The sequence below is a fragment of the Corylus avellana genome, chromosome ca8 (assembly GCF_901000735.1).
Source record: "Corylus avellana chromosome ca8, CavTom2PMs-1.0".
Lineage (NCBI taxonomy): Eukaryota > Viridiplantae > Streptophyta > Magnoliopsida > Fagales > Betulaceae > Corylus > Corylus avellana.
The window spans coordinates 12736274-12748736 of NC_081548.1; the positions used below are offsets into that span (position 1 = coordinate 12736274).

At 37.0% G+C, this 12463-nt stretch overlaps 2 protein-coding genes across 2 annotated transcripts; both read right to left on the reverse strand.

Annotated features, from left to right (window-relative positions):
- Positions 1–429: 429 nt before the first annotated feature.
- Positions 430–3784, reverse strand: LOC132190237 (ultraviolet-B receptor UVR8). Its single transcript, XM_059605162.1, has 5 exons — positions 3588–3784; positions 3309–3485; positions 2400–2435; positions 2127–2251; positions 430–2038 (listed from the first exon to the last, which is right to left on the reverse strand). Exons 1-5 carry the CDS (start codon positions 3661–3663, stop codon positions 731–733), a joined length of 1722 nt encoding a protein of 573 aa, XP_059461145.1. The 5' UTR covers positions 3664–3784; the 3' UTR covers positions 430–730.
- Positions 3785–11078: 7294 nt separating this feature from the next.
- LOC132190679 (uncharacterized) lies at positions 11079–11962 on the reverse strand. Its single transcript, XM_059605720.1, has 2 exons — positions 11494–11962; positions 11079–11414 (listed from the first exon to the last, which is right to left on the reverse strand). The coding sequence occupies exons 1-2, from the start codon at positions 11930–11932 to the stop codon at positions 11161–11163; spliced, it is 693 nt and encodes a 230-aa protein (XP_059461703.1). The 5' UTR covers positions 11933–11962; the 3' UTR covers positions 11079–11160.
- Positions 11963–12463: the final 501 nt, after the last annotated feature.

Sequence of the window (12463 nt, forward strand, 5' to 3'; positions counted from 1 at the left end):
AGATGAAAACCTAAAAGCTAAATATGATTTTTTTTAAAAAAAAAGAAAAAAAAAATTTAAAATTTATGGTGATTAATGAGGAACTAGCCAATAAAAAAAAAAAAAGACATGTGTTCACCCCATAAAGTTGAGTAATTTTAGAAGTCACAATTGTATTCTTTTTGTATCACTTCATGAATGATGTAACTTTTAAAATTATCATTTGATCAAAATTCAATTATGATCACAAGCCCAACAACACTTACATGACCCTCAAGTACGACCACACCCCTCTACTATTATGGGGGCTAGCGTCACCCCAATTCTAAAACAATTTAAGGCAATTTGAGCCTGCAAATGTTTTCGGTTAAAAAAGCAAAACAATACAGTATCTGTTAGAGTCAGTTCTAGTGAGGCACAAAAGGATGTAAATTAAAGTCGATTTCCTAGTCAAAATATAAGCTAAATGTCCTTTATTTAACATGGCCACAACTACAAATGACATGCTTTCTAGAGAAATCAACTCCAGATTATTACAACATGGGCTAGCCAATCCACCTGCCAAGCCTTCCTCCTTTTCACATATATTTTCCAAGTCTCTCTCTATATAAAGATTACCATCTAGAACTTGCGACAGAACTGCTGAAATCTCTTGATCTCATGTAATGACATGACAAACACATAATATAACAAGCACACTTGACTGAAAGGTTTAAATTGGTGATCTTTTTTCACAGCGAAATGCATATCATTATTCCCCTCTAGTTTTATCACTGATGTCCATTGAAGAAGAATGGAGAGACTCTTTTACAATCTCCTGAATCCTTTTCTTCATTAGCTTATCTTTAACACCTGCAAGTATATTTCGGTAGAACATTTCCAACCCGATGAGCTTCCGACGATCTGCAGCCTCCAACATGTTCTCCCATTCCTTTGCAACGTTAAAAGTACCGAAGTTCTGCAATGAGGCTGGAATATCTTGCTGTTCAAAAGGTTTTCCAAAAATTGAGCCATGAAGTATGCTAGCATACCGTTCCATCAAAGAAAGTTTTGATTGAAGAAGCTTCATCTCCTCCATTGCCAAAGACAATTTTTTGTCTATTTCTGTGACTCTTTCAGAATCCTTTGCTCCAAAATTATCTTCCTCCCCAGAAGTCTTCAACTCCTCTTGTTTGAAATCTTCCGTAAGTGGAGGCCATAATACCATAGTGGGAGAAAAACAATCAACTGTCTTACCATTGCCAAGAGCCCCACTCCTTCCCCGACCCCAAGACCAAAGCTTATATCCATCATGTGCAACAAGAAGAGTATGTGCAGCCCCACAAGCAACTTGTACTGGATCCTGAAATTTAGACCATTGTGGCCCGTTAAATGAAATTAGCAGAGGAGAAGCGGCATCCCCTGAATCAGAAATAGCAGCATCTGGGCATAGGCCAAGACCCTTCACCATTCCCCACGACCACACTTCTCCTGCTGACGAAACAACACTAGTATGAAACAAGCCACAGTCAACAGAGATCAGATAAACAGACTGCTGCAATTCTTTCACAGGTTCAGGAAATAATGCACTCTGTGTAGTTCCATGCCCAAGCTGCCCCTTGTCACCAAGGCCAAATGTCCAGCACACACTTTCTAGTGTGTCACTTACTCTCTTTTTACGAGTGAGCAAAGCCGTGTGAAAGGCCCCACATTCTACCTCATAAACTGCCCAAGGAGAGTCTTCATTAAATGTCTTAATGATTTCAGGATGCAGCCTGCTCTCTCTATCCCCCAAACCTAACTGGCCATGTTTGTTGTTACCCCAAGAGTAGCATACTAGGTCATTACCTTTATATGTTTCTCCAGCACTAACCAAGGCCACAACATGCTCATTTCCACATGCCACCTTGACAACATTGTGGCCATAGAAATCCCAGACAGGTGTTGGAGTGAAAGTGCTTACAAGAAAGAATTCAGCTTCATCGCTGCTACTTTGCTGTGGGCAATTGCCCCAAATCCAGAGGGCCCCAAGATTATCAATTGCTAGAGACATCATTCCTCCAGCTTTGATAGAACAAACCTAAAGTAGACAAAGTAATAACAACCACACCAGATAAGACTCTAGGCCAGATTCTTTCCCGCACAACAGTAATATGATTATTTCATACCTTCAGTGACACCTTACTCTTTGTTTCCGACTCATCTGTCTGAGAATCAGGAGATGCCAACCCAACAAATTGCTCCAGCAAGCAGGGCACTGCAGAATTTTCTCCACTAACACCAAGTTGGCCATCCATATAATAGTCAAGGATGTAGAAAAATATTCGAAAGTGTTAAAAAACATGGAGAAGAAAAATTATCCATGCAATTTCCATAACTACAATCTGTTAGGGAACTGAATGCGGTGAAAGAAGATATTACACCCTCAGTGTGAAGGATACAGATGTTGTAACCCCAGCCCCAAATAGATCCATCATCTGCAGTACACAGAGAGCAAGAAATCAGAGCTAGGGAATCACTTCCAAGTCCCAATTATTTCATTGTTTTGCTAGTTAAAATTCACTGAGCTGGATCCACACATCTGACAGTTGATTAGTCTAAGCACAACTTACTAAGATAGGAGTACAATGCTTACAAATTCTGTAGATTTCTAGGAAGAAGAGGTCTGTCTCTTCAAATCCAGACCACGCAGCAAAATTGTGGGAGAGAGAGAGAGAGAGAGAGAGAGACTTAATAGCCTTTTACGTGACCCCTTTTCACTACATTACGCATAACTAATTCCCTAATCAAAGATGACATCTTTCAGTGCACGAGATTCTATGCAGCCTTGGTTATTCATATAAAACAATTTTATAGTTTTCAGGGACCTCACTAGAGCTGGCAAGACTTCAATGCCATTAGGCCAGCCTGAATCCAAAGAACTTGTAAAGCCCAAAACATATCTGCTTGTTGTTATTGAAGAGAAATGATGCAAAGAATCAAACTTCAACCATCTCTCATTGGTAAATGGTAAGTCAAGAGGAAAGAACAAAAAGGACGCATCTTCCCAATAACCAAAAGTAGCCCAAGAACATAAAAATGGGTAAATCTACAATATGACATCGGTAAGTAAAGGTAAAGATAAAGAAAAGCATGCAAAAAGCTTTATATGTTGTGTGCAGTAGGCCATATTAATTCTAATGCCTGCCTCATGAACTTTCCAAAAAGTGTAAGAATCAAACAGTGAAGCGGACTTTGCAGCTTGTTAACAATTGCAAACTGGGCTACATTTATGAGCTTTTGGAATAGTAATTGTGATATCCAAAGAAACGAAAACGAAAAGAGGAAAATATAATGGATAAATCCATAACCTGCAAGAGCAAGACTATGATAAGCGCCAGCAGCTACACCCACAAACTTGAGCCGCTCTTCTTTCGATCTACCGGGAGAATCAAAATTGACACGGACCGGTAAAAGCTCGTCCGCCTCTGAACCGGTCCCGAGTCGCCCAAACATCCCTCTTCCCCACGAGTACACGCACCCATCCCCTGCAATCGCCAACCACAAAACAACCCATGTATGTAAAGCTCTGTTTGATTGCAGAGAAAATGTAAATAAATAGCAAACAAAATGCAAATGGTTCAGAGCACCTGTGAGAGCGAGAGTGTGAGCTTCACCGGCAGCTACCGCGACCACTTTGCGGGACAAGTTAACTGCGTCGTTCATTGTTGCTGAATAACACGGAACGACAGAGTAGTGAGGGTGTTAATCATCGGGACGGACAGTGGATAATTTATCGTTGTGCGGTTGTGGGACCGACGGAACGACACGATTACACGGTAATTATCCCGGAAATGCAATGGCAAATCTGAAGTAGGAGGAATTGAGGAAATAAACTGTGAAGATGACAACGGGTTTATCGTCAACGTCACGTCGTTCTAGGAGAGTCGTTTTTTTATGCCAATGTCGTTTAATTCACATGTAGAGTCGTAGAGAGTGATTAAAAATAATGAAGGGAAAAATGTAAAATTAGTCCCTATGGTTTACCTGATTTACAATTAACTTCATATTTGTATCAAAATGAACTTTGAGATCCCTAGAGGACCCGTGGTTGCCAAAGCCTAGGGCCCACCCAGCAAGATCGCCGGTACACATCTTGCATAGACAAGCCAGAGTTTCTGAGCTCCTAGACACTGAGACAAACTGGTGGAAGACGACTCTAGTGCAGGAAATATTCACCGATGAGGAAGCAAAAATGATTCTTAATCTAGGGGTAAGCCCTTGCCGAGGACAGGATATACTAGCATGGGAATATACCAAAAATGGAATTTTCAGTGTAAGGAGTGCGTATCATCTGGCCTTAGAAAAAATGGAGGAAGGGGAGGCAAGTAGTTCGGGCTCTAGCTCCTCAGGCACGTATTGGAGGCAAGTCTGGAATTTTAAAGTGCCACGGGTGGTGAAATTTTTCTTATGGAAAGCCAGCAATAACATTTTAGCAACCAAGGAGAAGTTCTTCCAGAAAAAGGTGGTTCCAGACCCTTTGTGCCCCATTTGTCTGATGGAGACGAAAACCATTAGCCACTGTCTTTGGTCATGTCCAGCCGCACAAGACGTATGGGCAGAGTGCAAAGGGAAACTACAAAAAAGAAACTGTTTGGCAGGAGACTTCACTGAAATTTTATTCCACGTTGGTCAGGGGCTGGAAGAGGAGGAACGGCATCTGCTAGCAACTGTCGCTAGAGGAATATGGCTGCGTAGGAACAAGTTTGTTTTCGAGGGCATTTTCCAAGCTCCCTCCGAGATCCTGCGAGCCGCGAGAGAACAGATGACAGCTTTCGTGGAGGCTTCACGTAGGCATACTGTAACATCCCCAGCTTGTTAAGGCCGAGTTTGCTACTTTTCTTCTTTCACAACAAAAGTTCTTGCAAAGATCTATAAGGTCTATCAGAGTACTTGATTTTGAAAGATACGAAAAATGCATAAAACATTTTTCAAGAGATTTTATTACAAGCGAAATTAGAAAACATTAAACTTTAGTTGCGGAATATCATATCATTACAATAACTTATATGAAAAGACTTTGAAAATTAATAATTATTCCCACCCCATTCCGGCCTCCTATTCCAGCATCCTTTCTACCTGAAAACAAGAAATAAAACTGAATGAGCCCAAAGGGGGCCCAGCAAGTAACATCCACGACCATAAATGGTTTTACTCCTTGTTCTCAGTTTTGAAAATCATTTTCGCAAATAAATATAATTCTAGCCATAATAATATCTGTATGTACGGTTGCATCTCCCGTAACATATACATACTATTACATCTAGTAATAGATCATCGTTGTAAATCATCTTTATAAATCATCATCATAATGCATCAATATAAATAATCTTTGTAAATCATCTTAGCATATCTTCGTTGAAAATATAGTATCATTTTCTCATAATAAGGCCCATGTACACTATTACCCCTGTGCACGAGGGTTGCGGGTCCTTGTGACCATGGCACTGAACTGGGGCCACAGCCATGCCCGACCGTCAATTAACTCTTTCTTGGTGCACTCAACGGTCTAGTTGATGGAATACCACCTTCTGGCATAGCCTCCTTCAGTGGTTTCGCCTCCATCCGAGTATCGGTACCGAACTCTCATCTTATCTTATCTTGGGACCAAAAATACTCTCCTCCATACATGTGCCCTCATTTCATAAACATTTATCTCATCTCTTGTACTTTTCTTTGTACTTCTTTTGATGCATCTTAGGGCAACATGTAGGAGGGTTTATCATCATTTTTTTCTTTCTTATAATCATCATCATTTCTCAACTTTCTTTTCTTAAAATGGAAACTTTTCCAAATATAAACTTGTTGTGCTTAAAAAGCCTTTAAAGAAATATAAACTTTCTAAATAATTCTTTTAGAAATCCTTCATGCATGCAACATAACTTCATAATACGTAAATAAAATAATTATTTACAATTTGATACAAGAATATATAAATAGCATGACATGAAGTAATTTTAGAAGGGGTAGTGAATTTACTTACCTCTAGACTGAAGCTAAAAGTGGTATGAAGGAATCCAGTTGCTCCAATATGACTAACACCACTAGTATATTTTTTGAAACTAATTTCTAAAGTCCGCTATCTCTTGTGTTCTTTCTTTCTTGTAGCGCTTGGTCTCGCCCTTTCTCTCTCTGTTCTCAGTAAACACTCTTAGAAAGAAGAAAGACCGAGTAAAAAGCGGAAGAAGGAAGAATATATGCAAGAGATGGGAGAGGAGATGAGTGGTGAAAATTCTGAAGGAGAAGAGCTCTATTTATAGGAGAAAATCAAACACTATTCTACCGTCAATTTACAATTATACCCTCATTTTACTATTTCACCAACCCTATACTATTTCACCAACCCTATACTATTCTACCTTCAATTTACAATTATACCCTCATTCTATCTTCAATTTACAATTATACCCTCATTCTATCTTCAATTTACAATTATACCCTCATTTTACTATTTCACCAACCCTATACTATTTCACCAACCCTATACTATTCTACCTTCAATTTACAATTATACCCTCATTCTATCTTCAATTTACAATTATACCCTCATTTTACTATTTCACCAACCCTATACTATTTCACCAACCCTATACTATTTCACCAACCCTATACTATTCTACCTTCAATTTACAATTATACCCTCATTCTCTAATTACCACTCTCATAAATTTCCCAAGAATTAAGATCCTTAGCTACAATGGATATTAAAATAACATCATTATCAAAATAATCTATTTAAATAGCTTTGAAAATTCTGGGACACTACACATACAGCACCCAGTAGTAGTCCTTCTGCTCGGGGAGACGGGTCATGGCAGAAACCTCCAACAGGGATGATGAAGATTAATTGGGATGCGGCGGTTGACAAAGAGAGAGGTCTAATCGGCATGGGAACTATTATTAGGGACCATTCCAGTGAGGCCATAGCAATGTATAGTGCGCCCAAATCTTTCATAACTAATCCTTTTTTGGCTGAAGCGATAGCTGCTCGCACAGCGATTGAATTTAGTCGATCTGTCGGGTGCCGGAATTGTATTTTAGAGGGAGATGCACAGGGGGTGATCAATGCTATCAACCAATCCGAAGCTTTCATGGGGGAACACGGTCAGGTGATAAATGATATTAAGCTAGCTCTGGAGCAAGGAGGACACTGGTAGGTGAGGTTTATAGGCCGGGACAACAACGGAGCTGCTCATATGTTAGCCAAGCTGGCGTTGCAATTTCCAAGCCCCCTTAGTTGGAGCAGAGATTTTCCAGCTAGCCTGGAAGAGATTGTAAGGAACGAACAATTCGGATGATTTTTTTGGAATGAAATACTACTTCAAAAAAAAAAAAACTTTGAGATCCCTAGATATGCCAAAAAAATAATTTAGTTTCTACAATCAAATTCCGCCCACTAATTTAACAGATTTCATTAAGGTGAGATTGACTTAAATGCAACAAGTGTCACAATTTTGTGGGTTCTGATGTTTCATGTCATCAAAATCTGATAACTCAGTAAACAAAATTTGACTGTAGGAAATAAATTATTTTTTTGGCATACCTCAAGGACCTTTAAGTTCATTTTGCTATCACAATAAGCTAATTGCAAATCAAGTAAATAACAAGGACTGATTTTTCATTTTTTCCAATAATGAAAAATGCTGCACACACTTCCGAGTTATGATAGAGAGAACACGGGCGTGATGCACGCCCGTGTTTTTTAATATTTTTTAATATTAAAATAAAAAATAATAAAAAACACGGGCGTGGTTCTCTGTATCATCACTCCACACTTCCAAATGCTCACTCTGACATGTCAGTAAAAATTATTACTAAATCTAAAATTTAATAGTGATTAATTCAAAATCTAATGATAATTTTTAATGAACATCAGAGAGTGTGCATTTGAGAGTGTGTGCAGTATTTTTCCAATATAATTAGAGTGCTACACAACTCTAAAGTGTTCATTTTCTGATGTAGCAATAAAAATCACAATTAAATAAAATAACAAATAAAAATATATTTAGCATTTAATGATGATTTTCATTGTCAAGAGATAAAAATAGTATTTTTCTATAATAATTATCATTCCATGGCGGTGTGGCATGTTGATCAATATGGTGTTTATGTATTAATTCATGGACGATGACAAATGTTTAGTGATTTGGAGAAAGATAAACTTGAAAAATATGATTATCTTTTTGTTGTCAGGAAGTGATTAGTTGATGCAATAATAATTGAAGGGAGTGGACAAATCTAATGCGACATCATCCATAATCAATGATCTCATTCCAAGTGTCCTTATCTGCCCTTCCTTCTCTTGTTTGTTTTCAATACGGGTCATTGGTATCGTGACGGCTCTTCACAACTATGATAAGGTATATATATTTTTTTGATATGATGAATCGATGATAAGGTATATTTGGAAGTAGTAATATGGACTTTTATTATACCTAACTTTCAATATATATAACTGTTAGGAATAAATGTGTCCTATTTGGCCTCGGTAACCCGAAGGACTACAGCCCATCCATGAGAGTGAACCGGGAGGTGTTGAAGGTTGTACATGAGGAGGGTAGCGCTGGTGAAGGTTGATATTAGTTGGTAGAAGAAAGGGTGGTGTCGGTATTAGAAAATATAAATTTTTAGGGAAAACTTCACAAAGCATCTTTGAATTACAGTGCGTTTTAAAAAGACCTCCTTAAATTTAAAAAATTTTCAATTTCACTATTCGAACTTTCAATTTGATGCAATTTACCTCATTCGTCAATTTTCGCCGTTAAACCCTAACGGAAACCCCTAAAAAGATAAAATTACCTTTCGATTTTCATTTAAACAAAAAAAAATGAAAAAAAAGGCCACAAGGTGGCTCAACCGTGGGTCACCCTGTGATTTTTTTTTTTTTTTTAATTTGAAATTAAGAGTAAATTTAGAATTTTATAAAAAAGTTAGGGGTATAATAGTCATTTTATCACTTTTAATGTTTAAAATTTGACGGACGGGATAAATTGCATCAAATTAAAAGTTGATTGAGTAAAATTGAAAGTTTTTAAAATTTAGAAGGTCTTCTCAAAATGTATGGTAGTTCAAAAATGTAAAGTGAAGTTTTCTCGAAATTTTATGTAAACTGGCCTGCATAGATCATATGATTATATTGTATATTGCAAAATACAATATGGATAATATTAGTAAGGCCCATTAAGTCTGATCAATGCAGTAATACGACCGACGACATTGATTCGTCTCAACAAGCACGTTTTGGTTATGTCACATGCGTTAAAGTGGTGTGTGCCAATTCTTATGTGTAGAGACCAATTTAAAGGCCCATATAATTCTATTTGATTATGATGGGCCATGATGGAATTAATTAGGGCTTCAATCAACATATGCAACTAAATCAAAGAAATGGAGAAATAATTCCCTAAGAATCTCACTTAAAAAAAAAAAAAAAAAATTCCCTAAGAATCTCTTTCCCACCCCTATGAGCAAATATATTATGCAATATGCACTACCAGCCATAAGGAACCTACATATAGGCCGGTCAAGTCCTAGACAAGTCCCATGAGGTCCCAGCGGGACTCGGTTAGGAAACCTCCAAGACTTGGTCAGAGACATTTTTATAGGTAAGAGTTTAATATGGTTGATATATATATATATATATATATATATATATATATTTTAAAGTACAATGCCAAACACCGGTTGGGTTTTGGTCAAGTCTCGGCAGGGTCTTGACGAGGTCCCGGTTGGGTCCCAACGGGGTCCCAGTCGAGTCCCAACAAGGTCCTGACGGGGTCTTAACAGGGTATCAATGGGTCCCCACGATGTATTAGCTGGGTTTGCCAATTTGAAAATGAGATGTTCAAATTTAGAAAATGGTTTACGGTTTTTAAAAATAGAAATCATTTTTTGAAAATTAAAGAAGAATTTTTTATCAAACGAAAAATATTTTTCGTTGACTATTATTTTATATCATACAAAACACTCAAAAATATATAAAATATTTTTTGAAAACCATTTTTCGTGGAAACAAAGGAAAAAGTATTTTTTAAATCTCTAATGCAATCTTAAACAAATGTTGTAATTATCCTCGCAATGTTGTATAAACGATCAATCTAGAAACCATTTTTTTTTTTTTTTCAATTTTTTCATCAAAAGTCAAAACACTAATTTCCATCTAATTTCTCATTATGAAGCTCCCAGTACTTCTTCTCCTTTAGTCAAACTTTTAACACGATAAATGTTTCATTTAGTAATTTTTTTTTTAAGACTTCACAATTTTTTTTTGAATTTCTACGCATTTTGAAAGTATCTTTTTAAAGTTAAAAAACTTTCAATTTAAGGTATCGAACTTTCAATTTCTTTCAATTACATTATTTCGTTAGAATTTTATATTAAATCTTGTCAAAATTTTCAAAATATCTCTTTTTTTTATTATAAAAAAAATGTAAAGATTCAGGCATTTATTTTTTTATAATTAAAAAAATCTTTGCAATATTTTTGCAACATCTTTGCAATTTTTCATTTTTTTATATAAAAACAAAAAAGGGATATTTTGGACATTTTGACAAAAATTAATTGAAAATCCTGACATAATTGGGTAATTGAAAGAAAATGAAAATTTGATACCCTTAATTAAGAGTTTTTAAACTTTGGAAAGGTAATGTCAAAACGAATGAAAATTCATAGAGATTTTATGAAGTTTTTCCTAATTTATTTATTCATTTTTAATACTAAAATTGCACCATGATAAAATCTTTTAATTGCTGTCATTGTTTGGTCAGACTTACTTGTCTTGTTTGTAATAACTATCATTCTTTTGAATTTGTTGCTTCATTTTGACATATGATTTCTTTATTCTTAACTTGGTGCTTGTCTGCCACAAGAATGTAGGAAAGAGTAATTTTTGTGTCCGTGATTTTTAAAATTATCAATAGATTAAAATTTAATAATAATCATATTAAATTCATGTTATATTTGGGAAGACTGTATTATGCGGGAAATGATACAATTTTTTGGTTGCCACAAGAATCCAATAGAAATACAGTTAAAACTTTCTAACGAAGACTAACTCTATACACTTATTTTATCCTTCGAATTTTACATTGTTATGTACATGTATTTTATAAAGAGGAATATCATTTTTCCTTCAATTCCAAGTGAACCAATGATCAAGTAAACTTAGCCACCACAGAGACCACCTTCCTCCCCTACGTTGTTGTCCTCGCTAACATAAGCAGCCAGGTTCAGGTACCTTTCCTGATCCGCCCTATCCCGCCACCTCGCCCTACATATCACACAACTAGTCGCCCTTCTTCCCGTACTCCTCTTCCACCTCTGTAAGCATTCTTCATGAATCGGATTTCGACATGTTCCACAGCTTACCACTCTCTCCCACTTTCTCATCTCATCTAGGCAAATTGGGCAGGTAGTACCTATTAAAAAATTAATTAAATGATTAAATAAATTATTTTTTAAAACTTAAGGATAAATAGTGACATGAATAAATAATACCGTCTTCTATCTCAATATTGGGTCTCGAAGCGCCTGGCCTTGCTTGAAAGAATAATTGATGGAATCTCTCGCGAACACCGGCCCCCGCAAGTGTTTCACGCACAGTAGGCGTCCCAAGTAGGCGGTTGAGGTGGCATGGCCGGAGATTCCTCCTCCGAAGGCAAGTGTCGTTGAGAGAAACACCCAATACTCGTATCAAGACGAACAAAATGTGTTTGCATGGTGTTGTGCGGTCAGGGCAGGTGCACGAAGGGGTCGCAGATAAGGTGACGGTGTAGACGTTACTGGTGGCACCCAAGACAAAGAACTTGGATTCGGAGCGATGGAGGAGGCGGAGATCGTGGCGGAGGGCTCGGAGTATGCGGTCCACTATGGGCTGGATGGGTCTGAACCGCCGGTTGTTGTCCAATGATGGTGAATTGGAGGCAACGGACTCCATTAATGGGAATTGGAACCGTGGTTATATGGCAGTTATAAGGTGGTAGTTGAAATGTTGTTCTAGGAGATTATTGTGGATTTTGTAGAGGAATGTGGTTAAGATTCTTTGCGTCGTTTTGAGGGACACGTGAGGCATGGCGGGTGGGTATGGGAAACAGTAATACAAATCTTGACTTGGTCTATGGACTATGGTAATGGTGGACCATAAGGCACGTTTACTTCGCCACTGGTATAAGCTGTTGGATTCAATAAACGGACGAGATGTCAAAATCAATTTGATCATGATGAAGAGCAAATATAAAAGAAATATTGGTGTGAGTTTAGCACAATTTTGATTAGATATCCTTCGATAATTATAAATTTAAATTTCTAATTAACTGCATTTCACTCGTGAAAGTCATCCAACACTTTTTTTTTCTTTTTTGGGAAAATATATTTTACCCCTTTGAACTATTCACCAATTTGTACTTTTAACTCCAATGTTTAAAAAGTGACACTTTACCCCTCCAAACTTTCAAATTGTTGCAATTCG

What these genes read in the sequence shown, in the direction of transcription:
- LOC132190237 (XM_059605162.1), bottom strand. Translation starts at nt 3,663, where the DNA reads ATGAACGACGCAGTTAACTTGTCCCGCAAAGTGGTCGCGGTAGCTGCC. An exon ending in TCACACTCTCGCTCTCACAG is followed by an intron (nt 3,486 to 3,587) that starts GTGCTCTGAACC and finishes TGGCGATTGCAG; the next exon opens with GGGATGGGTGCGTGTACTCG. An exon ending in TCATAGTCTTGCTCTTGCAG is followed by an intron (nt 2,436 to 3,308) that starts GTTATGGATTTA and finishes TGTGTACTGCAG; the next exon opens with ATGATGGATCTATTTGGGGC.
- LOC132190679 (XM_059605720.1), bottom strand. Translation starts at nt 11,932, where the DNA reads ATGGAGTCCGTTGCCTCCAATTCACCATCATTGGACAACAACCGGCGG. An exon ending in CAATATTGAGATAGAAGACG is followed by an intron (nt 11,415 to 11,493) that starts GTATTATTTATT and finishes ATTTTTTAATAG; the next exon opens with GTACTACCTGCCCAATTTGC.